Here is a 27672-nt window from a genome sequence, read left to right on the forward strand (position 1 = left end):
AACCCAACAAAGAAAGCATCCTAGAATCCTGGCCGGATGCAACACGCTGGATAAAGCGGCAAACTTTACGGGAGGCGAGATTTTCCTGGCGTGGAGTTGTGTGCAGAGATGAGATTTCATTATAGAAGCCTTTTGATCTGTTTACTGTGTCAGAGCCGCGTCAGGAATGCTGAGATTCTGGGCCCAGTGCTTTATTAAACCGGCCCACCGACGCCACAGTGCATCCACACCGGCCAAATAAAGTGTCACAGTGCATTTCTCCAGCGCTGATTACACCGCTGCGTGGCCACATTAGGCCAAATTAGTTTGGAAAATGGGAAAATAAACAAAAAGTGGTGGCTGGAGGAGCGTGTGGGTCTGGATGAGGTGCCACAGATGTGACATCAGCCAGAAGATACAGTCAGCAGTAGTATTTTCATGCTGCTAATCTGCATATTCTCAGAAGGTCAACAATTAAAATGACTATTTAAATCTAATAAATGTTTCAAAACAAAATTCAGAGAATGTTGGCTCAACATTTGCTGCTCTCTGTTCTGTTTGCACTGGAAAAAGTTCTGGCATTTTTACACATCCCTGGCTCCGTAAATGGGAAACAAACTGTCTTTGTTTAACTGGCTCTGAACTCTCTCTCTCTCAATATCTGGAGGCGTTTTGATGGTGGAGAGACTGTGAACTTTTAAAATCATGAAAACAGATGATGATGTTTACTTCATAATGATGTTGGTGGAACTCTAAATTCAGGAGAGCACTAACTGTATGAAAGTAAATACAGAGCGAAAATGCTACAAAACTAAACAGCTCGAATTACACAAGTTTCTGTGGTGAATTAAGACAGTGAATAAACACTTACAGACAATTTACACTTCAGACACCAATAAGATACAGTGACTTCTTACTCACACACACCGCTCCACCTTAAAAGATAGTCCCTTCTTACTCACACACACCACTCCACCTTAAAAGATACAGTCGCTTCTTACTCACACACACTGCTCCACCTTAAAAGATACAGTCGCTTCTTACTCACACACAACTCTCCACCTTAAAAGATACAGTCGCTTCTTACTCACACACAACTCTCCACCTTAAAAGATACAGTCGCTTCTTACTCACACACACTGCTCCACCTTAAAAGATACAGTCACTTCTTATTCACACACACCGCTCCACCTTAAATGATACAGTCGCTTCTTACTCACACACACCACTATATAATGATGATGATAGTTCCTCTTCTAGAGTCCTGTTCTAAACCCTTAAAGTGCTTCACAATTTCATCAAGGAGTGAAATTTGTGGCATCAAAATAACTTCTAAAGTTCTAAGAAGCAAAAAACAGAATCCATAACCAATAAATGACATTCTGCAAGTTATAAAACAGGTTTGTAAATAGAATCCATTATCTGTAACCCTTATCCAGTTCAGGGTCGCGGTGGGTCTGGAGCCTACCTGGAATCACTGGGCACAAGGTGGGAATGCCTTTTCTCAGTTGCGCTTCTCTCAGTCTTAGTGTTGACTCCAGACGTTTCTCGCTTTTGGGGGTGGGGGGGGGTGGTTCTAGACAGCCATTGGCTGCTGTAGTTAAGCACTGCCCATCTGTTCTGCACACCCTAGATTAACCAGTTAGTCGTCTGACTCTTAAGCCTCTATGAGGAACTGTGCGTTACTAAAAGACATAATCATTAAAAATAGTTGATATGGTATACCTGTGTCTGCCGGTCGGCCATTTTCCAGTCTGGCTAAGATTGGCATGATCTCGCGTACATAGCAGGGTGTGCATAATGGTCTGGGAGGGCGGTGCTTAACTTCAGCAGCCAATGACTGTCTAGACTCCCCACCCCACCCCCAAGCTTTCATCCATGCTTGTCAGCTGGTAATCATTTAAGTTCTGTCTGCCTCAAAGGCAGCACTGCCTTCAGAACTGTTTTGAGTAATGATTTTTCACACGAGCAACTTAATATCTGTAAAGTACCATGTGAATGTCTGCATACAACACTAAATATGTGCAACTTAAATGTTACATGTAGCAATTTCAAATAAAATGCTTTTGTTGTTATTAGCCTTGTGTTGCTCACCATCCATAGCTCAGTGCATTCAAGTCCAAGGTGGGGATCAAGAGAGGAGACAACCGCAGCCGGCAAAGAAGAATAAACCATGGCACAAGTAGCTGTTTAAATGCAGCGACTGATGATTGTGAGACGACACTCTTTGAGAGATTCAAGAAACTGCAAGACACTGCAGCTCCAAAAATATTCAGTTTTAATCCCGTTGAATTAAATAAAACCACATGAAAATGACACCATGTTCAAGTTCGTTTATCAAATTGAATTGGAATTCACTCAGTCCCTCACACACACACACACACACACACACACACACACACACACAAACCTATGGAAAGTTTCACACACTATTCTGCACACACATATACATTATCCTCCCGGATTTACATAGCACAGTTTCTGCAGTGCTGAGCCCGGAGTAGCAGTGGCAGAGGCTCTATTCTCCCTTTTACAGCTCAGAGGAGCATCACAATGATGCTGACGCTGTAATTTCACAATAAAAATACCACTTAGTGTTGCTTTAACATCACCCACTACATCAGTCATGATTAGAACTGGTTCTGTTAGTGTCACCTTCTGTGACCAGAACGATCGTAGTGATCCATATCCATCTGAACCGGTGCATTGTGTCTGCATCAGTACTCCATATTAAGCCCATGTTTTTTTCCGCGTCTGGTCACATGGATAACGCCCTGAAGTTTAACACACATGAGGGATGTGGAACGCCATGTTGTCCGGAGCTGTAATTGTGGTGAAAGCATGACGGCTCGGCTTTGATCCGACCACGATGTGAGAGATGTTGACAGAACTGGAGCTTCTCACGCGGACAGAGGCCGGAGCGAGCGAGCCACAGAACGGCTTTTCAGGAGGAATTTCACGGCGGGCTTTCGGGCCTTTTGTGCGGCTCTGTAAATCCGCGAGCGGCCGGAACTGGAGCAGGAGATAAACACACAGCTAATCGAGGCCATGTTTGCTGGACAGATCTGGAACAGACTGCAGAACTGATATACAGTTTTGGGGGAAGAAAAACTGAGCTTGTTATTGTGACCATTTCGTAATCTATCATTGAACAATAATGTGCATATTATGAGGCCGGGCAAATTATTTCCAGTGACGTTGTGCTGACTGCGGAGAGTGGAGATACTGTGCCTTAATGTGCCCCCAGCCATTAAATATACAGTGGTGTGGAAAAGTCTTAGGCACCTATAAGGTTATTATTATTATTTAAAATAGCTGATCTTCTCAATAAGTGCAGTGCTTGTATTACATTATTATGATTACAATAAATAATAAAACAAATATAGTGAAAGTAAGAGGATTGTTCTAATCATTAGTGTCTGTGCTGTGAGTGTGTTTCCAGATGTTTCTCCTGATCGTATGGATTTGTTAAATCTACAGCACACTTCATTTAACACAATGGAGTATTTATTATCCTCTGACACTAGGCACTGGCCGATCACCTCAAATAACACTGTCACCAGGAGAGATGTGGAAAGGGTTAAACCAACACACACACACACACACACACACACACACACACACACACACACACACACACAATAATGGAATTGGCTTTATTCGGATATTAGGGTGTTTGTTTGCTTTAATACTTTTACTGCTCCGATAAACAGCTTTTTAACATCTAATTTTTCAGGGACCTCAAGCATGTGCAGAGTACTGTATGGAAATAAACAGCTGGAACAATACAAACATGAAAAATAATGATCACTACCTCTCCAATGACTGAACGCAATCAAATTCAGACAGCAGTGTTCCAGTATCCAGTATAAAGGCACTGGGAGAAGGTGATTTTGAGACCGTTGTCAGGACAGTGTTCCTACTTCTGTCAGTTTACTGCACACAGTTATTCATCAAAGTAGAGGAGAGGGGAAGGAGAGTGGGAGAGGTGGAGCCAGTGAGGGAGGGAGATGTACGGAAAGAGACAAAGAGAAGGGGGAGAGAAGGGAGAAAAAGCTCTGACCAAAACATTATGACCAACAGAGTATGGCTCTCGTCAAAGTGTCTCAGAATCCTTATTCTGGCCATTTCTCCTGCTCCCAGCATCACCTTCAAGAACTGACTTTTCACCCGTTCCCTGGGGGCCACATATGTGTAAAATCAGATGTGGACTTTTTTTTTCGGACACAGAGAACAGTACATGCTGCTCAAAGCCTCTAACAGGACCCTGACACCATGTTTCTTTTCCTCATTGAGCTCTGCTGCTCTGTGGCATGATGGCGGACTGGGACTGACACAAACCATGAGCATGAGGACACACAACGATGACGTTAGCTTCTAATTCAGATTTCCCGTTCCACCTCAAATGGTGCGCTACATTTAACCTGTGCCTTTGCTCTGTGTGTTTTTTCCTTTTTCAGTCAGGGCATGTATAATGCATTATATTTGTACAGGCGTAGATTCTGGTGCTCTAGTGTGGCCTTTGCTGGTAAAATATCATCTAGCTCCCCTTCACTAGTGACCGAAAGCTACCGTTACCTTAAAATAGCGGTCAGTCATTGACTCCACTGATTCTCCTTCACGTAAGGAAGCAGCCGTTAGTGGGACCCCTAGAAGCAGCAGATGATGGCTGCCCCCATGTGAGTGACCTGCTCTCCAGAGCTTAAACTAATTCATAAAGAGATGATATTATAAGGAAGTCACATAATCATTTCCATAATCACTTCTGGTGATGTCTCTTTTTTGCAAAAATGACGTATCGCACGTGTACTCCCGTGGGCCGCCTCAGCGCTGAGAGTGTGGCTGTTGAGATATCACCATCGCCCTAATCAAATCCATCAGAGAAACCCCTTCTCTCCCCCGCTTTAATCACAGAGAACACACTGCTGGATTTGTGAAGGTTAAACACAGTCATCAATCACGGTCAGCGTGGGGCGTTGCAGCGCTGCGTTGGTGGAACACTCCGCGATTCTATTTGAGTTGTTTGGCTTGTGTTGTTCTTCACAAAAGCAGTATCTTCAGCAGCTGCAGAATCACACACTGACACTGGGGGCTGCTGGGGCCTAAAGGATGGAGTGGTGGTGGGGTTGGCGCAGGAAGGTTAGTGGTTCTTATTGTCTTCCTATTATTCTCCTTTGGAACCTTCTCCATCATCTTCGTCATCATCACAATCATCATCATCATCTTCTTCGTCATCATTATCCTGTTCTTTTTCCTCACTGCAGTAATGAAAGCAGTCCTAATGGTGGCACACTAGTTTGGTCGCATTGTTTAGGACACAGCTTAATACTCATGAAGCACCTACTGACTGAATAAACAATGAATGAATGTATGAATAAGTAATTCCAAATAACAAAACTGAGATAATATGCATTTAAACACACACAGACAGAAGTGTCTAGATAAGCACCAGAATGTAATATCTGCCTCCAAATCTGCAAATATGAAAAATAACAAATCAAATCAATCTTCTGAATCATTTAAGGTGGTTTCTTCCATGGACTGAGATGTATTTGCGAGCCTTATAGCGTGGACAGGGCCTCGGTGGTAAACATTTGGACCACCTCATAGTAATTCAAATAACTAAAAATACGTGGTTTAAAACCCTGTGTCTCAGGCCATTAATTCGAACCAGAACCAAATACAAGCCACTTGATAGTGGAGAGGGTTAGAGCGAACAGCAAGGCCAAGGTTTTTACTTTCGGATCAGCCCCAGTGAGCTGGGACACATAATATCTCTCCATGAAAGAAGTGTGGTGAGAGGAATACTAAACCCTCCCTCAGAGATCCAGCAGGAATCCTCTCCTCCTTCAAGCTCTCCAATAAATTCTCCAGCTCTGTAAATGTTTACTAAGCTCTCGTACACGAGGTGGTCAGGTATCTGCACTGAGATCTGATTAAGACCTGAGCTTTTTAAATTCCCGAGATGACAAAAGGGGATATTGTGTTCCTTTATTTCACAGGAAGTGACGCTTGGATTCCTGCTGATGTTGGTTACAGATGTGTTTAATTCCTTTAACCTGATTGTGTCCGTGGCCAAGAAACGGCACAGTGCTTAAATGCATCGCCCACTTGAGTGAACTCAGCTTCTTTAAGGTGCACCCAGTGTATACACACACACACACACACACACACACACACACACACACACACACACAGACACACAGACACACACAAACACACACAAACACACAGACACACACAAACACACACACACACACAGAAACACACAACCACACAGACACACACACACACACACACACACACACACACACACACACACACATACACAGACACACACAAACACACAGACACACACACACACACACACACACACACACACACACATACACACACACACACACACACACACACACCAGTGTGAGAGTAACCTCCATAGAAAAGTATGAAATGTTAGGGGAGACCAGAGCAGTTTCACCACAGTAGAAGCAGTTATCCAGAGTGTTATAAGCATTGGTTCTACTGTATAGTAGTGGATCAGTGTCCTTTAGAGCAGGGGTCCTCAACATTTTCCACCTCAGGACCCACATTCATGCAAAATACTTTTTTTTTGTTAATAGTTGTTGATAGTTATTGTCTTCTATTTCTCTCAACTGACACTGAAATCTCACTTAAAAATATGCCCATTGCAGTTCAATCACAGAAACAAAACTGTGTACGATATTAAACTATTAAAAATGTAAGATGAAACTCATGAATCTGAGATGAAACCCTAGAAGCGCAGAGCACTGGTCATTTCATCCCTGTGGCATCCTACTTCTTCTCTGCTTCTACCTGTAAGTGCCAAGCTCCGGCAGTCTGGGCCCGTGGGCCTCGAGCATGTGTTTCATGGTCCACAGGCTGTAGGTTCAGGAACCCTGCTCTAGAGTGATGGAGCACCATCTACTACATTCTGGATGAATGCGAGTGCTTTATAGTGTGTACTTGACTTGTGATTGGCTATAACCGTGTGACTTTTGTTCAATTATATTTAAGTAAATTCAGAACTAAACCTGTTTGAAAGATCATCACCAGCAGCTGCTTAGCCCTGCCTCAGCCCCAGGGGCATCAGACAGTGGCTAATGGTGGATGTGCCTACCCAGGGCCCCCATCAGCATCAGTAATGCATCTCTGTTACTTCAGAAAAACATGGCAGCAGACTGTATTTCATGAAAAAAATGTGGTTTATCTGCATGATTTGTTCTTTAATTTCTCCCTCCTACCACTATACCATTCCTCCACACCCCACCCCCACCTCAAAGGCAAAAGCTGTTCGACCCTCCTTCGCAAATCTGTTACATAATTTGTGTTGACTTGGGAGTTGCTAACTGTACAGACCTGGCTAAAAACATCAGAGAGAGAGAGAGAGAGAGAGAGAGAGAAAGAGAAAGAGAAGGAGCAAGAAAGAGAAAAAGAAAGAGAGAGAGAGAGAGAGAGAGAGAGAGAGAGAGAGAGAGAGAGAAAGAGAGAGAGAGAGAGAGAGAGAGAGAGAGAGAGAGGAGGAGGAAACAAGACAAGGGAAGGTATCTTCTGACCCATTTCTCAGAAAACAGGTGAGTTAAAATGTCCCAAACTCTGCTGTAATAATAAAAGCTAGAGAGAACAATCTACATTCACAGTCTCTAGAAAAAAAGACGAGTTCAGGCCTGAAATCACAGCAGTTTAATTCAGTCATTATTCAGTCTGACAGACAGACACAACCCAGTGAAGTTAGCCTCAGCCCACAGCTTTAGCTCCAGAGTCAGTCTCAGTCCCTGAGGATGAAAGAGCAGTCACCTCTTCATTTTCTGATGCAGAAGAACATGAGACAAGGTGAGATCCTCAGAGAATGTGATTAATAAACTTTTCATTTTATAACACCCCCAAAAGACTGTGTTGAACAGTTGAGTTAAAAGTGACGAAGTTTATTTGAATGTCATGTTAGTTGCATGTTACTGTGCAATACCCAGATTAATAGTCGATATCAGTTTGTCTGTTTAAGGGTGAAGGATGAGAGAGTGGGGAGGGGCAAAAATTTGGTGTTAAGCCCCCGTTTGGCCCTCGGAAACTTTTCAAGAGTCAGCGTAAATTTCTGCTGGTTCTTGTGATGTTTGAAAAAAAAAGTCTAAAGGCAGGGATTTGTCCCTGGCCCCAAAACAATACACTTGCATGTCTTCCCAGAGAAATACACACACAGCGTCCCAGAACAACACACTCACATAGCATCCCGAAGCAATGCTCTCACGAGGCATCCCAACACAACGCACCTGAACACTGTCTCAAAGCGATACACTCGCGTGTGCCTGCGCAAAAGATGAATGCATATGATTCAAATATAAAGGCGTTCTGCTCTCCTGGCACTGCTCTGCTCCCCTCGGGTGCTGTACGCTGCCCACCACTCCAGGTGTGTGTGTGTGTGTGTGTGTGTGTGTGTGTGTGTGTGCGCTCTGGTACAGACAGAGTCTCACGGCTGTTTCACATTGTCTATAAATGCTCCCTGAGGACCTGCTGACATCACGCCATGGGGCTTTAACCGAAAGCAAAATGGAGGCTCGGGTTTTTAGACTTAAATCTAACCCTAACCTTAAACTAAACCATCAATAATCACAGTTCTAAAAGAATAGAAACAGCAGTGTGTTGTGTAACACTCCCACGGTTCACATCACTGCGTCTGCGTTTCTTCTTTGTGTTCGTAAGGAAGTGTCTGTGTGGTTTTAGTTAAAGAGACACTGTGTCCTAAATTTACCTTAAAATTACAGCTGAAAAACCACTGTGATGCTCCACTGATCATCTGTAACAGAGGCAATAGAGACTCATTCCTACACTGGGCTCAGCACTTCAGACACTGCACTATGTGACATTTGGAGGAGGGTAGGAGTTAAAAAAGAACTCCTCCAAACAGAGAAATATATTATGTATAAAGTAAATGGAAGTAAGTAAATAAACAATAAAAATATGAAGATAAAAAAGCAAACAGTGAAGAATGTATAAAACAAGAGGCCGCAAAGACATAACTGGTCTATGTTTATTCACTGTTTGAATTCCCACAGAAACTCATGTGTAACTCGAGCTGTTTAGTTTTGTAGCACTTTCCCTCTGTGTTTACTTTCATGCAGTTAGAGGTCTGTTCCATCTAAACAGCCAAAGTTAAGTCAGTACATATGAAGCAGGAATAGAGCAACATCCTCAGCTGTGTTCATGCTTTTCAACATTTGGAGTCTCTCCACCGTCCAGACGCCTCCAGATGCTGTTTCCCTGCTGTCACTGAGCCATCGATGCACAGAGAGAAAGCCGTTTTGGGTACAGATAATTAGTTTCTTTCCTATTTACTGAGCCAGGGCTGCTCACAAACACCAGACCATTTTCTACCATGCAAACGACCGGAAACTATCCCTAATGTTTTGGATTAATTCACCTTTAAGTCAAAGCAAAGTAAAGAAAAAAAAACAAAAAACAATTCAGTGGTGTTCCTCCGTCCTGTTGTTAATGCACTGTTATCTGAGTGCTTTTAAGAGCAGCTGCTTCACTTTGAGATATCAGGGTGGTTATTAAGATATGAGGAGAGTCAGTGAGTGATGATGCTTATAGCTCTGGCTCAAATCTTACTCTCCACAGCCAAAGCATTACACTCTGTCTCAGCATCTGACAGATTTCCAGATACAGCAAACTCTGTCTCTATCTCTATCTCTCCAAGTCTCTCTCTCTGTCTCTGTCTCTGTGAAAAGACGACTTCTGCTGATGCAATCCTACACAAACTCTTTCCACCCACACCCCTCCCTCCTTCAAACATACACACACACACACATACACACACACACCCTCCAAAAAAACCTCATTTCTTTCCCAAAGACCCATTTCTTTCAGCCGGCCTCCAGTTTCTATCAACCCACAGCGCCTCATTCTTCCTCTCCCTCTGCCTCCTCTCGCTTCTTGAGAAGCTGAGTGACAGGACGTAAACTAGAGCCCAGATCAATTCCACCACAGTCAGGAGAACCCAAGAAAAAATAAAAAAGAGAGGGAGCCAATAACAGTGAAGTAATGCAGGCAGGTGCTGGGGGCTGCTGTGGGGAAGGCACAAGTCTGTCAGGAGCCCACAGCTTCCTCCCGCTGCCTTACAGGTCGGATAATTAATCCTCACGTTTGGCCTTCTCACGAGTCGCGGGCTTTCACTTCGGCCTTAATGATCGCAACAGTATGAACGCAACTCATTTGAGACTTCGTTTGATGAAAGCCAGATGAGCTCTCGCGCAGATCATTCGAGCGTGACCTTAGTTACAGTGGGCTATTGAAGGCCTGACGCTCCTTTGCCAAACGCACTATTATATAAAGCATTAAGGGCCTAATTCTTTTCAACAGTGTAGAAGTAAAAAGTTATGTCTTTGGCAATGACATTATTACATAATCTAATGTCGGTCTAATTTCCCTAAAAGGACCAGGAGAGAGAAGTGCAAGACACGAATGTCACAGTTTCCGCAGCTTTTATTTAAAACCCCGATGTACTCTCATCTATCGGACGGCGGGTTCCTAAACATTAATCTCAAGCTCAGTGTGGACATTAAAATCTATAATGCCAAGTCAAAGTGTAATGGCAGCCAGCTACAAAAAGTTTAGACTATCTACAGTCTTAAAGGTGAAGTTCAGAGGCTTAATATTGCAATGCCACATTTTGGTACGGTTCCATTGTTAGGTACCTACTCTACTCTATTTTATTCAGCTCTACTAACTTGGTACCTAGTTACTATTCTTTTATAAATCCCTCACCAAAAATGTACCCAGTGTCGTCTCAAACCATGTCTCTAAGGGGAACAGTGGGCTTTGGAAACCACAACAACGGCGGTGGTAACATTAAGCGGTGTTTACTCATGGTGTATCGGCGTGTTGTTGTTGTTTGGGACTGAACACAGCTCCGTCATCAGTTCAGACAGATCAGTAGAGTTTGTTCCTTCCTTGTTGCAGCGTCCAGCTCTCGCTGGATTCTTTCGTCGGCCACCGATCCAAGGAGCGTTTGAACCTCTTCAAAAGACCACGGCGTCATTTTACGAGCTGCCGTCGTGAGTCGGATAAAAACAAACGTGATCTCTGCTGCAGCTGGAGATTTTACAGATGGAGAGTTGGTGCTGGTCGTCTGCGTTGCGTGGCGTAGAGTGACGACTCTCTCTGGACGATCAGCGCTCTGCAAGGTTTACACGCCACGGTTTAGTCCCTACTCAACTCGCTCTGAACCACGAGAGAACAGCCACTAAACAAGAACTCACTTCCAGAACCAGAACCAGGACCTGATTCACCTGGTGGAAGAGCAAAAGACTTGAGTAGAGTCCAGTAGAGTAGTGTATGGACCAAGCAGTAGATCACTCACAGAACGTACGAGACACATTCCTCCCATTACACCTGAGCTTGGGGCAACGCATGGGATGCACAACCTAACCCCAGTATCTGGGGACCAAAGCAGGGAGAACAGGCTGATCCACACACACACAGTGACCTCAGGTAAAGCTCACACCCAGGCCCTCATGGCCCCAGAGCTGCTCCACCAAGAAACCAAATACCTTCTTAAAAACACCAGCTTCAGTTTTAAACCTAGATACAACAGCTCAATAAAACAACCCCAATCCAATATTTCAGTTCATGAAATTCAAGAACTGCTCAGTTCCAGCTGCATAATCAACGAAGCAGCGCTTAAAACCAGACCCAAACAGCTCTTACCTCATCCTTGTTCTCACTCAGCCAGTCCCTCACAGTCTTCAGGGCGATGTCGGCTGCCGGCTCGTTGGGAAAACCTGCGAGAGATGAGACAAAGAGACAGAACTCATGAACACACTCATAAACCCATCAACCTGTTCGCTTCTTCACCCTTCTTCACCCTCCTTCACCCCAACACACTCCCACCGCCTCCAGACGGAGAGCGCACGCAAATCCCTCATTGATTTTATTGTGTTTATTCGCTCTGAAAATGAGTCCCCCTGGGGCTAGAACTCTAAATTGTGCTATAACTCAGGTAGCCATGGTTCAGCCAAGCTTCCTCTCATCAAACACCTCAGAAACATGGCTCATTACGACAGTTAGCCAAATTCATCAAGTCACAAAGAAGTTTACGTCCTCCCTTCGTGAGGCTCAGTGAGATCAGCTCCACTGTCCCGGTGTCCGAGCCCATCGCCGGCGTAAACCACAATGAGGACGTAATGACATATTGACCGGTGAGTCCAGGGACTGGGGCGGGCAACTGCCATATTAATCACTGAAGCACAGGCTGAGATGGGAAAGCAAGCACTCTGTTAACACAGGGTATCGATTGAGAATATATTTGAGGTGGATTACTTTTTAATAAGGAAGAGGAAGAGAAAGAGGGGCTGGACCATGTGCCAGAAAGCATCTTCAACAATGAGACATAGCCAGTTGAGCTTATAGAGCTTATGGGCCGAGGATAGGGGCAGGTTACTGACCTCTTGATGTTTCTTTTACCCCTGAAACCTTCTTAATATTCACTGAGCTGTGCTGCTGCGAGAGCAGAACGTGAGGAGTGTGGTGTGTTCTCCCTGTGTCTGAGTAGGTTTTCTCCAGGTGTTCAGTGTTCTTCCCACAGTCCAAACACCCACAATAAACGGGTCCTCTGACACACAATGTAGTCAGTTAGCAGTAAGCACTGTTGCTGGGTAACATGAGACGTTTTAACTGCAGAAATGTGGTGTAGCCACTCCATACAACTCCATGTTTTTAAGTTGAGTAGAAATACATATATATATTTTATCATCTTTCTGAAGGGACTATTGTTCTTAGGAAGAAGTTTCAGGAAGTAGAATCATCTTAACCGAGCGATGTATTTCTGTTCTGATCTCACACTGTTCAGGGAGAACTGAATAGAACTGACTGGGGTTAATACACTGGGGTGTTAATATGGAGTTCAGATGTTGTGAGCTGGGTATAGTAGGTGTGTGTATATCATGTATTTTACAACTGTCCTGGTCTTAAAATTTGATTGGCTTGATTGGAGAAGCGTTCGAAGCCATTGTTAAATACACAATATCCATGTCCGCCTCACAACATCTGAATTTCATATTAATGCATCACTGTAAACTCAGTCAATTTTACTCACTTCTCTTTAAAACAGGGAGTTCACTAGAGATTTAAGAGTGGAGGATGGGGTTGGGCTTGAAGTAATACAGACAGAAGGGGGCTATAGACTCTGTCAAACAGGACTTATGCCATCAGTGTCCCGGACAGCGTGAAATTAGTACGTAAATACAGCACTACAGATAGTTTGAATACATTAACACTACTCACTACTACTTCTTGAGCTTAAGGCCAAGACAGCTCCAGACTCTTCCTGCAACATCTCCTTTAGAATAAGAGTCCCTTCAGAGAGACGACACATATCTGTGCTTTTATAATAAGCTAAAAATCTGTATTTGTTTCCTGGAGCGGCCATGCCACAAAAATATACATGGTGACCACGGTGGCCATTTTGAAGTCGGCCATTTTGGATCCAACTTTTGCTTTTTCAATGGGAAGAGGGTCATGTGACACATCAAACTTATTGGGAATTTCACCTGAAACTACGGATACTGGAAGCCTGTGCTAGCGTTTCTCCTGTGGTGTTGCTATCAGTGTGTGAAGAGTGGGAGAAGAGGGTTGCATTGACAATCCAACACAATGGGCAGCACTTTGAACACATTTTATAAGTGGTCAGAAACTTGTAAATAACTCATGAAAGAATAAAGTTACGTTAAAACCAATTGTTTTTCTTGTGAAATTCCCAATAAGTTTGATGTGTCGCATGGCCCTCTTCCCATTGAAAAAACTAAAATTGGATCCAAAATGGCCGACTTCAAAATGGCCGCCAAGGTTACTACCCATCTTGAAAAGTTTTCCCCCTCCCATGTACTAATGTGCCACAAACAGGAAGTTAATATCACCAACCATTCCCATTTTATTAAGGTGTATCCATATAAATGGCCCACCCTGTGGTTAAACCTTAACCTCATCTCGCCCAGCAACAGACGACATTGTGTTGAGTAGGGGTAGTTTATTGTGTGTTATTTTTTGCAAATAAATACATTATGAATTTAACATTTGTGCATTTTATTATATTTTAAATTGATTGTCATTTATAAAAGCAATAAGGCACTCGGGACCATGTGTTACTGCTCCTCTATCACAGTGAAGGAAGTTTAGGCGCAAAAACACTCTTCCCTCCGACTAAATCACACTTTCTTTTGGCTAATTCCTTTAGATTTTAGGACAGGAACCTTCCATTGTGTAATAAGCTTTTTACAGCCCGTCTCTCTTGATTAGATTAGTACAATGCAACAATTTACCCCTAGTTTTTAAGGCATAGTAACTAACAACTCTCCATCAGTATGTCCCTAAACTGACCTGAGCTGACCATGACGACTTTGAGACGAGTTTAGAAAAGGACTAAATAAGATTACATTGTGTAACGGCCACATTTGACCTGAATGGAGTCAGACAGTAGATTGATAGATGTGCCCAGTGTAACCACGTTAATACCAGAGTAATCAATACCCATAAACCCAGACCTAGTTGGCTTATGGGAAGGTCTGAACCCAAGGGTCCAGGATATATTAATCCACCTTCTCACACAGGCCCAGGCATGAGACGTAATTACCAGAGGCCCTGAGATACTCCCCGCCCCCTCCTCAGAGACAGGATCGGCCTGTCTCCTGATGTCCCGTCCTGCCTTTCAGCACCAGACAATTTGGGAAGCTCCAGGAGGGGTGAGGTCATTGTACCTATGCATCATCCCTTCATCTCCAGCCTCATTCCCACATCTCCTGTCTCTCCTCCGAAGGAATCAGCCAGGGGTTTGATGGCAGATGTTCCCGTGTAGCGCTGCCAGCTATGACTGGAGTGTGTTTATAGGTGTGTGTTGACTGATACCACCGTGAAAGCAGAGGATATGTGTCTGTCTCTGGTGAATGAGACAGAGCTGAGGAGGACACTGATGAAAGAACTGAAAAAAACAGAGTTGAGCGATGTCTCGTCTGGTCGATGATGAACAGAGCAAGGCCCAAACTGTTTGTGTTAAAAGTTACTGACTGTTAGCGATGGTTCTGTTTGGAGGAGCTGATCTAGGGCTGGTATTTTAGACAAACATCAGGCTTCAAATTAGGGGCAAATTAATGAGCGAGTGGCTCATTATCATTTAAAGGAACAGGGGCTGAAAGCGGGCGTTCTGAACAGGGCTGTTACTTGCTTTTTTTTTTCTAAAATGGCTTTGACATTGAAAGCTACATTATTTCCAAACTTCTGACATGATGCAACTTCTTCTGAATACACACACACACACACACACACACACACTAAACCAATCCTGACAGTACCTCTTTAATACAATGTGGGACCAAATAGGACTCCATCACCTCCAAGATCCCAATTTAACTCCTGTCATGAGCGGAGATCAATGAACTATTCCTTTAAAAGCAGGGAGTCCTGGGAAATCCATACAGAGGAGTCTCATGAGGGCTGTAAACTGCATAAATAGATTTATAAAGAATGTAGTCAAAGGATATACATCTCAAAGCCGTAATAGCATGGGAAAGGGCAAAAGCAGGAGACGTGTATATCTCATATCTTTAGCATCTTGTTGATACTGTATTGATTTATACTCACAAGCATTAATCATTTGGCGAGACAGAGGTTTGTGGAGCTGCGAGGGCTTCACCAGTTAAGGCCAGGTCTGTGCTCACTCTTGCTCCAGGCTCAACAACATGAGCTCACACAAAGGGTAGTCACTGAGTCTGGCTTAGAAAGGTTTTCATTTCTCCACAGTGGAACACAGTTCTGTTTCTTAATGAAGCGTCTGTGACCCGCTTTGGTCCAAACCCCACGAGCCCCACAGCAGTGTTCTCCCCCTGTGTAAACAGCCCCTGTTCAGAACGCCCGCTTTCAGCACCTGTTCCTTTAAATGATAATGAGCCGCTCGCTGTTCACCCCGACCCCGAGCGCACAGCAGTGAGGAGCGAGGAGCAGAAGCTCTGGTTTTTAGCCGTTTTCACTCTGTTCTCTTTCTTCTCCGTTTTTACTCAGTGCTCTTATTTCTCCGCGCTCGTTGTGTCTGTTTTGCTGAGTTTAACCTCGTCTTTGTGCTCTCACATAAACACGGGTCCAGCGCTGTGATTGGACAGACTCAGACGAGGGGGCGGGGCCATTCTAAATATCTGCACGTGACGTCTGAAGTGGACTCAAACACTAATTTATTGTGAACACAGATGCTGAAATACTGAAACTGTGTTTTTTCTATAGAGCACATGGAGTGAAATGAAACCATCTGGAGCAGCTGCACATGAGCTTCAGATCTCCATGCCCAAGTCAAGTACTGAGTAGAAAAGTGTATGTTCTTCGGAGTGATGTTTCTCACCTGGAACTAATCAGACAACATCAGCACCTGACCTCACACATGCTTTTGTGGCTGAATGCCATCAGATCCTCACAGCAATGGTCTAACAGGTCATTTAAAGTCTTTCCAGAAGGGAAGATGCTGTTCCTGCCGTAAGAAGGACACGCCCCGTGAGCTGAATGTTTAATAATTTATGAATAATATTTGGGTGAAGTCTGACTGTCAATCTGGCGCCAGGGTATGACCCCACATCCCTTCCTGAAATGTCTAGACACATGCAGGAAGGTGAAAAGTCTGGAAGTTCAGGAGAACTTGGGGAAACTCAGCAGATCCGCTGAGCTGTCTCAGCCAGGCGTCAATTAAAGACATGTCTCGCCTCGCATGAGCTCCTCCTGCCTCCAACATAACCTCCTGCACTACATCAACAGAGAAGGGGTCAGGGAAAGAGGTTACAGAGAGAGAGAGAGAGAGAGAGAGAGAGAGAGAGAGAGAGAGAGTCATTTTGAGTCCTCCTCAGTGGAGGCTGTTAAATAATTAATATGTGTGTGTGTGTGTGTGTGTGTGTGTGAGAGAGAGAGAGAGAGAGAGAGAGAGAGAGAGAGAGAGAGAGAGAGAGAGAGAGACAGAGAGACAGTACAGGGACGAACAGTACCCGTTGAGACCCGTTGAGTGACCCACGGTGTGAGAAACAGCAGACTCTCTGTCTGTTTTAAAGCTGAGGAAAACACAGGAAGTCTTTGCGGCGGAAGTGTCCCAGGTGCCGTTGCTCTGAGGTCACAGGTGTGGGTGATGACGTATTTCATCTGGTTGCTAACATGCGTCTAGTGATTGCAACGATTTTGCTAAATGGATGTTAGAATGTGGTTGCAGTGGTTGCTATGGTAACCCAGGTGGTTGCTATGGCTGCTAAATATCAGATGGTTTCTCAGGTGTCACGGACGGTAGCTAAAGTGTTGCTAATTTATATTTGTAGGTGCTTGCTAGGGCACTCACTAGGGTTTTCTGGTGATTGCAAAGCAGTTTGAGTTGGTTGTTATGGTGGTTGCTATGGGGTTGAATGAGTGTGGCTGTGTGAAAGTGTCTTTCTCTGGACGTTTGAACGGTGGAGAGACTCTGAACGTTGAAAAGCACCAACCGAGATGAGGATGTTGCTCTATTCCTGCTCCATAGGGGGGTAACACTGACTTATTTCTGCTGTTACAGTTACATTACTTAAGGTGGAACTGACTCTAAATTCAGGAGAGCGCTAACTGCATGAAAGTAAACACAGAGCGAAAGTGCTACAAAACTAAACAGCTCGAGTTACACATGAGTTTCTGTGGGAATTCAAACAGTGAATAAACACTTACAGACACTTTACACTTCAGTAAAACACACCATTCCACCTTAAAAGATGTAGAGCTTCTGAATAAACAGTAGTTCTTCAGAATCATCTGCTGCCTTTAGGCCTGAGACGCTGGGTCTGAACAAATGAAAAAGCAGCACATGACAGTGACCCCTCCTTCTCTTTACATTACACTTTACCAGTTGGTACCCATTACCTCCACAGCACACACACCCTAAAGGAACACACTGCTGTCCGTATACCATTACCTTCAAGTCAGAGAACATCGTTGTGTTGGGTTCTTGTAAACACATCTCTTATCAGTGTCTGAGGAATGGTCCTACACCATCTGTGCACGTCTCTGCCCTGGGACTGAAACACACCTCTGTTCAAACAGAGGATCCAGGCTGTGTTTCTGCACGTAGCCACCGTCATGTCTCTGGGGTCAAACCTGGTTTACACTGTTCTTTATTCCCTTCCACTGATGAAAGGGTGTTCCTCTATAAATAATAGTTCTAATTGATCGACAGATTAAATGTATTTAATCATTAAAAAATACACAACATATTTTGTGCACTTTAAAGTGATGTTCATGTCTTAATAATAAATTAATAAAGCTCCCTCACTATTTGCCGCTCTGCAGTCGGTTTGAGCTGCTGTACCTTCACCTGATGGAAACGCTTCTAATTCACAGCCAAGGTCATTTACATTACTTTAATTTAACTCTGAAAAACCGACCAAATTAATTTCGGTTAGAACCAAAAATAATAGCGTCTTTTTTCCAAGATTCGATCATTTTTAATCGAATGATCAGATCAGATTGTAGCTGTAGTAGGTCACTAATGTCCTTCAGTGGACCGCTGCTCTGTGGACGGACTGTGGATGGATGGATGAGGCTAAAACCTCAGTGTCAACACGTCCTCCATTCACCAGTAAATAGTGCAGACCTTTTAAGAGGAAGGGGATACAGAGAGAGAGAGAGAGGGGGCGGGAGAAAGTGAGAGAAGGAGAGAGAGAGAGAGAGAGAGAGAGAGAGGGGGAGAGAGAGAGGGGGGGAGGGAGAAAGTGAGAGAAGGAGAGGGATAGAGAGAGAGAGAGAAGGAGAGGGAGAGAGAGAGAGAGAGAGAGAGAGAGAGGAAGAGAGAGAGATAGATAGAGAGAGAGAGAGAGGGAGAGAGGAAGAGAGAGAGAGAGAGAGAGAGAGAGAGAGAGAGGAGTAAAGGAGTGTAGAGGGAGATATAGAAACAGAACAGATAAAGAGAATAGAGAGAAAATGAAAAGCTGCAGAGAAGGGGAGAGGTTGGGAGAGAAAGAAATAGAGCGAGCAAGAGATGTAAAGGGGTGTGGAGAGGGATGATTAGAAATGTGAGAGAATAAAGAATGAAGGAGTAGAGGAGGGAGAGATAGAGGTAGGTAGAGAGAGAGAGAGAGAGAGAGGTAGAGAGAGAGAGAGAGAGAGATGAGAGGCACACACTGAAAGCTGAAGTGACTTGTATCAGTGTCTGTGCTGTGACTCCTGCCTGCTCTATCAATACTGATCTTGTAAGACACAGAGAGGTGCGCTGCCCCCCTCAGGAAGGAATAATCCACTTGAACCCGGGGGTCTCGGGGAGGCTGATTGATGGACGCTGGCACACGGCACTTAATAATCCATATCCCTGCGCCTGGCGAGGTTTGTTTATGGGTGGGCACCTGTCCGGAGCGCCAGGCCGAGGGAGGCTCCGCCGCCGCTAATGGGACGGACTGAAGGATTGAACTGTCAGCGGAGAGTGAGGACTCATTTTTCTTCCTACCCATGTCTACGATGCCCCACCCAGCAGCCCCCCAGCACCAACCTCTGCCCCCTGGCCATCCATCAACACTGGCTTTGTCTCTCACAGTGGAGAAAGTGGGAAAAAGATGTGCGTGTGTGTGTGTGTGTGTGTGTGTGTGTCAGTTATGGGGCTCTGACACGGCACATGGCCCTGGAAACCACACTCTCAAACACACACACACACACACCCCTGTGTTTAAACTAGGGCTTTCAGTCGGTTATAAAAGTGTAATTGACAGTCAGTGGTTAATGATGAATACTCATAACACACTGTAGAGAAAACCGTACTCATTCATTTATTACAGAGGAGAACTGTTTCTGTGTCATTTGAATTAAAGTCTCTTAATTTGTAAAAGTTTCAGAGAGAGGGTTAACATCAAACACAATGGAGCTCCCACACAAGCTTTGATTTAGAAAATTGCAGCTCACAGCTTAGTGTGTGTGTGTGTGTGTGTGTGTGTGTGTGTGTGTGTGTGTGTGTGTGAGTGTGTGTGAGTTTGTGTGTGTGTGAGTATGAGTGAGTGTGAGTGTGTGTGTGTGTGTGTGTGTGAGTGTGTGTGTGTGTGTTATCCTCGGACACAGATCTTTGTAAAGCTGCTTAGTGACGTATTCCTGTTCTGAAGAGAGCTGTATAAATAAAATTTGATTGATTTGATTTATTGATGTTTTTGTACACTTCTGATGTTGACTTTTCCAGCCGCCTCTCTCTCTCTGTGTCCCTTTCTCTTTCTCTCTCTCTCTCTCTCTGTCCCTCTCTCTCTCTCTCTCTCTCGCTCTGTCCCTTTTTCTCTCTCTCTCTCTCTCTCTCTCTGTCCCTCTCTCTCTCTCTCTCTGTCCCTCTCTCTCTCTCTCTCTCTCTCTCTCTCTGTCCCTTTCTCTCTCTCCCTCCCTCTCTCTCTCTCTGTCCCTTTCTCTTTCTCTCTCTCTCTCCCTCTCTCTGTCCCTTTCTCTCTCTCGCTCTCTCTCTGTCCCTTAATCTCTCTCTCTCCCTCCTTCTCCCTCTCTCTCTCCCTCCCTCTCCCTCTCTCTCTTTTTCTCTGTCCCTTTCTCTCTCTCTCCCTCCCTCTCTCCCTCTGTCCCTTTCTCTCTCTCTCTCTCTCTCTCTCTCTCTCTCTCTCTCTCTCTCTCCAACCCTTAATGTAATGTAACCTATGGAAAAAATAAATATCAATATTTCAACCTTTGTTTTCCACTTCTTTTTTAATAATAAAAATAATTAATAATAAAATAAAGCCTATATAATAAAAGCCCCCTCCAGGGTGTGACCCCCCCACCCCCCCTCCTGAGCCCAGTGATTCTGAGTAGGCTCCAGACCCACCGCTGCCCTGAACTGAATAAGGATTACAGACAATGAAGGAATGAATGAAGATGACAATAAACAATTAAACATAAACACAGTGTCTCTGATGTGTTTATTTCAGCTGCCTTTGTTAGTCTCCTTTTATTTAATAAAAGACCTATGCTTTCTAGCTCCAAATTAAATGATGCTCTGTTTTTGTTTCTCATTGTTTGACCTTGTTTTGAAGTTTCTGACCTGAACTACACACCGAGGCCCACGCGGAGCAGCAGTTTGAGAAGAAATTTGGCAATTCCTGATTCACACTGAAAAATAGGTCTAAAGCCAAAGCAAGAGACATAACAGAAAACATCTAATTCACTTCTATTTTATTGTTTTTAAGGGTGATCCAAACAGTGCAGGTGTGTGTTGCTCGGCTACAGTGGTGAAAGCGTGACAATCAAACACTGTTTGGAAAAAACCCAAGAGACTTCAGAGTGTCCTAAAGCCCCCGAAGCTTTAGACGTCTATTGAAACGCGGCTGTAAAAGAGGCCTGGGTTTTGTAGCCGTGGGGGTTTGGATGACTCCGTCTGCACAAGCGGGCGATGGGGAAACGGCTGGAGCTTCTGGCTTTGACTTTTGTAAGAGGGAGTTTTCATCTTTTCCATGCAAAAACTAAAAAAAAACCCAGGCTGATGTGCCTCAGCCGGCGATGAAGAGGAATCAGGATTAGAGCGGAAGGGTGCCAGAGGGACGCATTCCAGGTTATTAGGCCTTTGATCACGCTGCTCCCACTAAAGCTCTGGTTTTTGTCCTCGCTCTCTCCCCGCGCCCGTCTCCACAATTAATGATTCTTACGGGGAAGCGGCTGAGGCAGTTTGGGGCCGGGTGATAAGCCTGTTTATTTATTGAAAAGCCCGTTTAATGTGGCACAGGCCTTTCTCCTTGAAGTGGAGAGCCCACGGCTGTGGCGCTGTGGCTCGGGGAAGTGAATTAACTCTGCTCCTCGCTGCCACGCTGGACACAGACCCCAACTCCCCACCATCACAAACACACTCCGGCTCAGCAGTGTGAAATCGCTCGTCGTCGTCTTGGCTGCTTTTATTGTCACCCAATTTTCACACACTTTAGTCAAGGCCAATTTCCACTCTCTACCTCTGTACGACCGAACTGGGAGAGTCCAGACAAGCTGGGGCTTCCTCTGAGACACGGGAAGCCACTCACATCTTCATTGTGAACTGCTACGTCGTCACTAGGAAGCTGTGTACGGTCAGATAACACACACCCTCTGATTGTCTTTGGGTTGAGAGGATCTTTACGTAACTCTACGGCGAATAACAACACACTCACCTGCATTCTTTAAAGGGAACCTATTATTGAAGCATCATTTATTCAGTGAATGTGTATCAGGAGCCCACCAACGCACACACTGTGAGACCCCCCCCCACCCCCACCCCCACCTCCGGTCAGAAAACACAGGATAAAACGAGTCGTTCTGATTCTGCTCCGCTTCTAACATCAAGTGCAGAGACTTTAGAATGGCCCCGCCCCCTCGTCTGAGTCTGTCCAATCACAGCGCTGGACCAGTGTTTATGTGAGAGCACAAAGACGAGGTTAAACTCAGTAAAACAGACACAACGAGCGCGGAGAAATAAGAGCACTGAGTAAGAATGAAGTAAAAGGTGTAGTCTCAATGTTGTAAAAACAATATGAAAAAATAGTGAATGGTACTCCACCCTTAACACACACAGCTGAAGTGCCCTTGAGCAAGGCACCCAACCCATTTCTGCTTCCCAGGTGCTCCCTCACTGCCCCTAATGTGAGTGTGTGTGTGTGTGTGTGTGGTAAATATTACTCACTGGTAGAAACCCAATTTCCCAAAGAAGATTAATAAATAACAATACTTTTATTTAAAATGATTTAATTTATTTAATTAATTTATATAATTTTTCTTTTTCTTCATTGGTTTCAGAAGATATATGAGGTCACAAGGCGGCACGGTGCAACACAGCTTTTAAAAAGAGAAACATACTTTAAATATGAGGAGTATAAAGCTCCCACTCCAAAAATGATAATAAAACACAGCATTTATAATGAAAGCCCCCTCCAGGGTGTGTTCCTGGCTTGTGTCCAGTGATTCTCGGTAGGCTCCGGACCCACCGCCGCCCTGAACTGGATAAGAGTTACAGACAATGAATAAATGTCCATTTCCTTCTGCAAAATGCTGACTGAAGGCAAAACTGCTGGGGCATGATGGGAAATGTAGTTTCTGCAGGTGAGTGTCCTGTAGTTCTGCTGAGCACTGCAGTATAAACCTGACGTTTCTGATTTTAGTGGGGCACAGCAACATTCTCCTGGATCTAATGACACCCCTGTGAGTCCACAGCTGATGAGATCTGAGAGTGCACTCGTGTGTACATTTGAAGAAGATCAGACAGAGCGGAAAGAGCTAGATTACTGAGAGCTCTGCCTTTAGTGAACAGAGAGATTCCGGTACACAGCTCTTGTTGTTTGAGACTCTGGTTGTGAGACAGGGCGAGTTGCAATGTGTCTCTCCCAACAAACTGCGCTGTAAACATATTTAATGCACTTGTCTATGTACACACAGTATTCTAGCTCTGATTTTAAAGGCCTGCCTCCCTTCTCCACCCACTGTGATCCGAAAAAAGGAGAGGGAAATCGTCCTTACCGTAAATTCCCGTGGAAATGCAGGGAAAGGCCTGAAAGAGAAAACAGAAAAAAAAGCAAAGTGTGAGGAAGAGCACACTCAGTGAGAGCAAACACAGCTGACTTCCACCGACACACACTCCCAGAGAGGAGCAGGCCATCTGCGCCATTCACTGGAAGTTAATCTACGAACAAAGTGCAGCTCTGCCACCTCTGTAACACCCCAAACCGAACCGACAGACCCCCGCATCCTCGTCGTCTTCATTTCCTGCTAAGCCTGCAGTTTGACAACATGCGTGAATTTCATTAAATCAAACTACCGCACGGATGGTGCCATCCCAATAATCTGACACTGATCTGATAGAGGATGCTCCATCAGCTGCAGAGGGGCTAATTACGAATGCAGAAAGACATGCTACGATAAATACACAGCTCCACACTTTAAAGTCAGGAGCTGGGTTCCCAAACCCTTTAACAGGCTCCAGCACTGTTCCACGCTCCGGTACAGGACGAGGGCTTTGAGGCAAAGACACACGATTCTATCAGTCGTCATGCCTCACTAAACCCATTATTTTGCACCTGACAACGCAGTGTTCTCCTCTAACAACCTGTGGCCAGAGTTAAAGCAACGCTATGTAAGATTTAGTGTTTTTGCTCCAGCTCGTCCTCCATTGGCAGAGTGTCACTCACTTTTACAGCACTTTCCTGAAATCAAAGTAGAGCGAGTGTGGTTTCCTACCCTCCTGTTACATAGTGCGGTTTCTGCAGCGCTGAGCCCAGAGTAGCAAAAACCGAGGCTCTGTTCTTCCTGACACTGTGTGAACGTGTGTATGCGGGACCTCATTTACAGGATGACGGTGTGTTGCTGAGGAAACGGAGACCAGAGAAATGCTTAAAGTAATAGGATGAATATCAGTGCTGAGGATCCCGGCTCCATTACCAGAGTCGGAGACAGTGGTGATTTCAGCAGCGAACACAGACATGTGCACGGTGCATTAGCTCCAACCCTTCAGACCTTGAAGAAGGAGGAACGGAAAACACAAACTCATCCAAATAAATGGAACGTGCTGGTGCTGCTGATCTCCCACTGAGAGAAATAACACCCCCCACAGTAATGTCACTCTGCAGAGCGCAGTTCAGTCCTCTGCTCTCTTATGAAAACTGTCCTAATTAAAGCTAATTCTCCAGATCATCTCAAAGCAGTTCTTTCTTCATCAGCACAAGGAATGTTCTTTAAATGATCTCAACTGCATCAGAGTTTTAATCCGGCCTCAAATGGTGTCCTGGACTTAACCCAATAACACTGTGCCCAACACAAGAGTCCACACCAACAGGTGACGGAACACATTTTTATTAATTAAATACCATAGTGATAGAGTTTATGTTTTAAAAAAGAAATATTTATAAATAAAATAATAAATGTGGGCAGCACGGTGGAGCAGCAGGTGGTGTCTCTGTCAAAGCTCCAGGGACCTGGAGGTTGTGTGTTCAAGTCCCGCTCCGGGTGACTGTCTGTGAAGAGTGTGGTGTGTTCACTCTGTGTCTGTGTGGGTTTCCTTCGGGTGACTGTCTGTGAGGAGTGTGGTGTGTTCTCTCTGTGTCTGTGTGGGTTTCCTTCGGGTGACTGTCTGTGAGGAGTGTGGTGTGTTCACTCTGTGTCTGCGTGGGTTTCCTCCAGGTGACTGTCTGTGAGGAGTGTGGTGTGTTCTCCCTGTGTCTGCGTGGGTTTCCTCCGGGTGACTGTCTGTGAGGAGTGTGGTGTGTTCACTCTGTGTCTGTGTGGGTTTCCTTCGGGTGACTGTCTGTGAGGAGTGTGGTGTGTTCTCTCTGTGTCTGTGTGGGTTTCCTTCGGGTGACTGTCTGTGAGGAGTGTGGTGTGTTCACTCTGTGTCTGTGTGGGTTTCCTCCGGGTGACTGTCTGTGAGGAGTGTGGTGTGTTCTCCCTGTGTCTGCGTGGGTTTCCTCCGGGTGACTGTCTGTGAGGAGTGTGGTGTGTTCACTCCGTGTCTGTGTGGGTTTCCTGCGGGTGACTGTCTGTGAGGAGTGTGGTATGTTCTCTCTGTGTCTGTGTGGGTTTCCTCCGGGTGACTGTCTGTGAGGAGTGTGGTGTGTTCACTCTGTGTCTGTGTGGGTTTCCTCCGGGTGACTGTCTGTGAGGAGTGTGGTATGTTCTCTCTGTGTCTGCGTGGGTTTCCTCCGGGTGACTGTCTGTGAGGAGTGTGGTGTGTTCACTCTGTGTCTGTGTGGGTTTCCTCCGGGTGACTGTCTGTGAGGAGTGTGGTGTGTTCTCTCTGTGTCTGCGTGGGTTTCCTCCGGGTGACTGTCTGTGAGGAGTGTGGTGTGTTCTCTCTGTGTCTGCGTGGGTTTCCTCCGGGTGACTGTCTGTGAGGAGTGTGGTGTGTTCACTCTGTGTCTGTGTGGGTTTCCTCCGGGTGACTGTCTGTGAGGAGTGTGGTGTGTTCTCCCTGTGTCTGCGTGGGTTTCCTCCGGGTGACTGTCTGTGAGGAGTGTGGTGTGTTCACTCCGTGTCTGTGTGGGTTTCCTGCGGGTGACTGTCTGTGAGGAGTGTGGTATGTTCTCCCTGTGTCTGGATGAGTTTCCTCCAGGGTGTATCCTTGCCTTGCACCCAATGATTCCAGGTAGGCTCTGGACCCACCGCGACCCTGAACTGGATAAGCGGTTACAGATAATGAATGAACGAAGAAATAATAAATGTCCTCTGATGTATTTGTGCTCTGTCCAGGGTGTGTTCCTCTGCAACACTCAGAGATTCCGGGTAAATTATGTACGTACTATAATAATAATTAAAAAATAATAATAATAAAATAAAATAAATAATAATAATAATAATAATAATAATAATAATAATAATAATAACACATTTCATTTTAATGTTTGCATTCCACCTTAAACTTATCTGTTAAACATTAATTTAACTAAACTTACTGTGGAATTGTACTCATAATTATACATCTGTCATCAGTACAAGGTATGTATCAATATTTTATTTATTTTTTTATTGTTTTACATTTGTATTATTATTTATTTAATTTTCTGCTAATTCTTTTTTTTACTTAATTTAAATTAATAAATATATAAACAAATAAATGAAAATGAACTAAACCAGTGCATTACTTGTAATTTCAACTGAACTGTTTAAAGGTATTTAAAATACTAAGAAGCCCTTTGAGGTGCTTTTTTGAAGTTTGTTGTTGTTGATGTTGCTGTTGTTGTTGTTTTTGATGGTGATGTTGTTGATGTTGTTGTTGATGATAATCTTGTTGTTGATGATGATGTTGTTGTTGTTGATGATGCTTTTGTTGTTGTTGATGATGATGTTGTTGTTGTTGATGATGATGTTGCTGTTGATGTTGTTGTTGTTGGTGATGATGATGTTGTTGTTATTGTTGTTGTTGATGATGTTGTTGTTTTTGTTGATGTTGTTGTTGTTGATGATGATGTTGTTGTTGTTGATGATGATGTTGCTGTTGATGTTGTTGTTGTTGGTGATGATGATGTTGTTGTTATTGTTGTTGTTGATGATGTTGTTGTTTTTGTTGATGTTGTTGTTGTTGATGTTGTTATTGTTGTTGTTGATGATGATGTTGTTGTTGTTGTTGATGATGATGATGTTGTTGTTGTTGATGATGATGTTGTTGATGTTGTTGTTGTTGTTGATGTTGTTGTTGTTGTTGATGATGATGTTGTTGTTATTGTTGTTCTTGATGATGTTGTTGTTTTTGTTGATGATGATGTTGTTGTTGTTGATGATGATGATGATGTTGTTGTTGTTATTGTTGTTGATGATGATGTTGTTGTTATTGTTGTTGATGTTGTTGTTATTGTTGATGTTGTTGTTATGGTTGTTGTTGATGATGTTGTTATTTTTGATGATGATGTTGTTGTTTTTGTTGTTGTTGATGATGACGATGTTGTTGATGATGATGTTGTTGTTGTTGTTGCACACAAAACGTAACTCGTAAAAGTTATTCATGTGTATTTTGTCTGTGTGTTTTCATTTTCCACTTCTAGAAGTAATAACTTGATGCCGGTCTGGATGGAGACCTACAGAGAGTCCGAGTGACGGAGACGCCTGTCCTGCAGTAAGTGCTCTGAGACCAAGACTGTCCCACTGACCGTATTATCTCTCCATCTCCTTCACAAATGCTTTGCCAGGTCTTTGAGACTGCAGCTCCTATCTGTACTGTGTCCTCTCCCCGAAGGTAAAGTGGTGAGTGAC

At 44.3% G+C, this 27672-nt stretch overlaps 1 protein-coding gene across 2 annotated transcripts in view; it reads right to left on the minus strand.

Moving 5' to 3' along the window:
* macrod2 (mono-ADP ribosylhydrolase 2) overlaps positions 1 to 27672 on the minus strand; it is a 1000902-nt gene that overhangs the window by 220693 nt on the left and 752537 nt on the right. For both annotated transcript variants that reach the window (XM_066680090.1, XM_066680089.1), the window contains exons 7-8: positions 23455 to 23485; positions 11701 to 11774 (exon numbers count right to left, since the gene is read on the minus strand). In XM_066680090.1, coding sequence (XP_066536187.1) covers positions 11701 to 11774; positions 23455 to 23485 — 105 coding nt within the window. The remainder of the gene's footprint in view (positions 1 to 11700; positions 11775 to 23454; positions 23486 to 27672) is intronic.

This window comes from Hoplias malabaricus, chromosome 8 (genome assembly GCF_029633855.1).
Source record: "Hoplias malabaricus isolate fHopMal1 chromosome 8, fHopMal1.hap1, whole genome shotgun sequence".
Classification (NCBI taxonomy): Eukaryota; Metazoa; Chordata; class Actinopteri; order Characiformes; family Erythrinidae; genus Hoplias; species Hoplias malabaricus.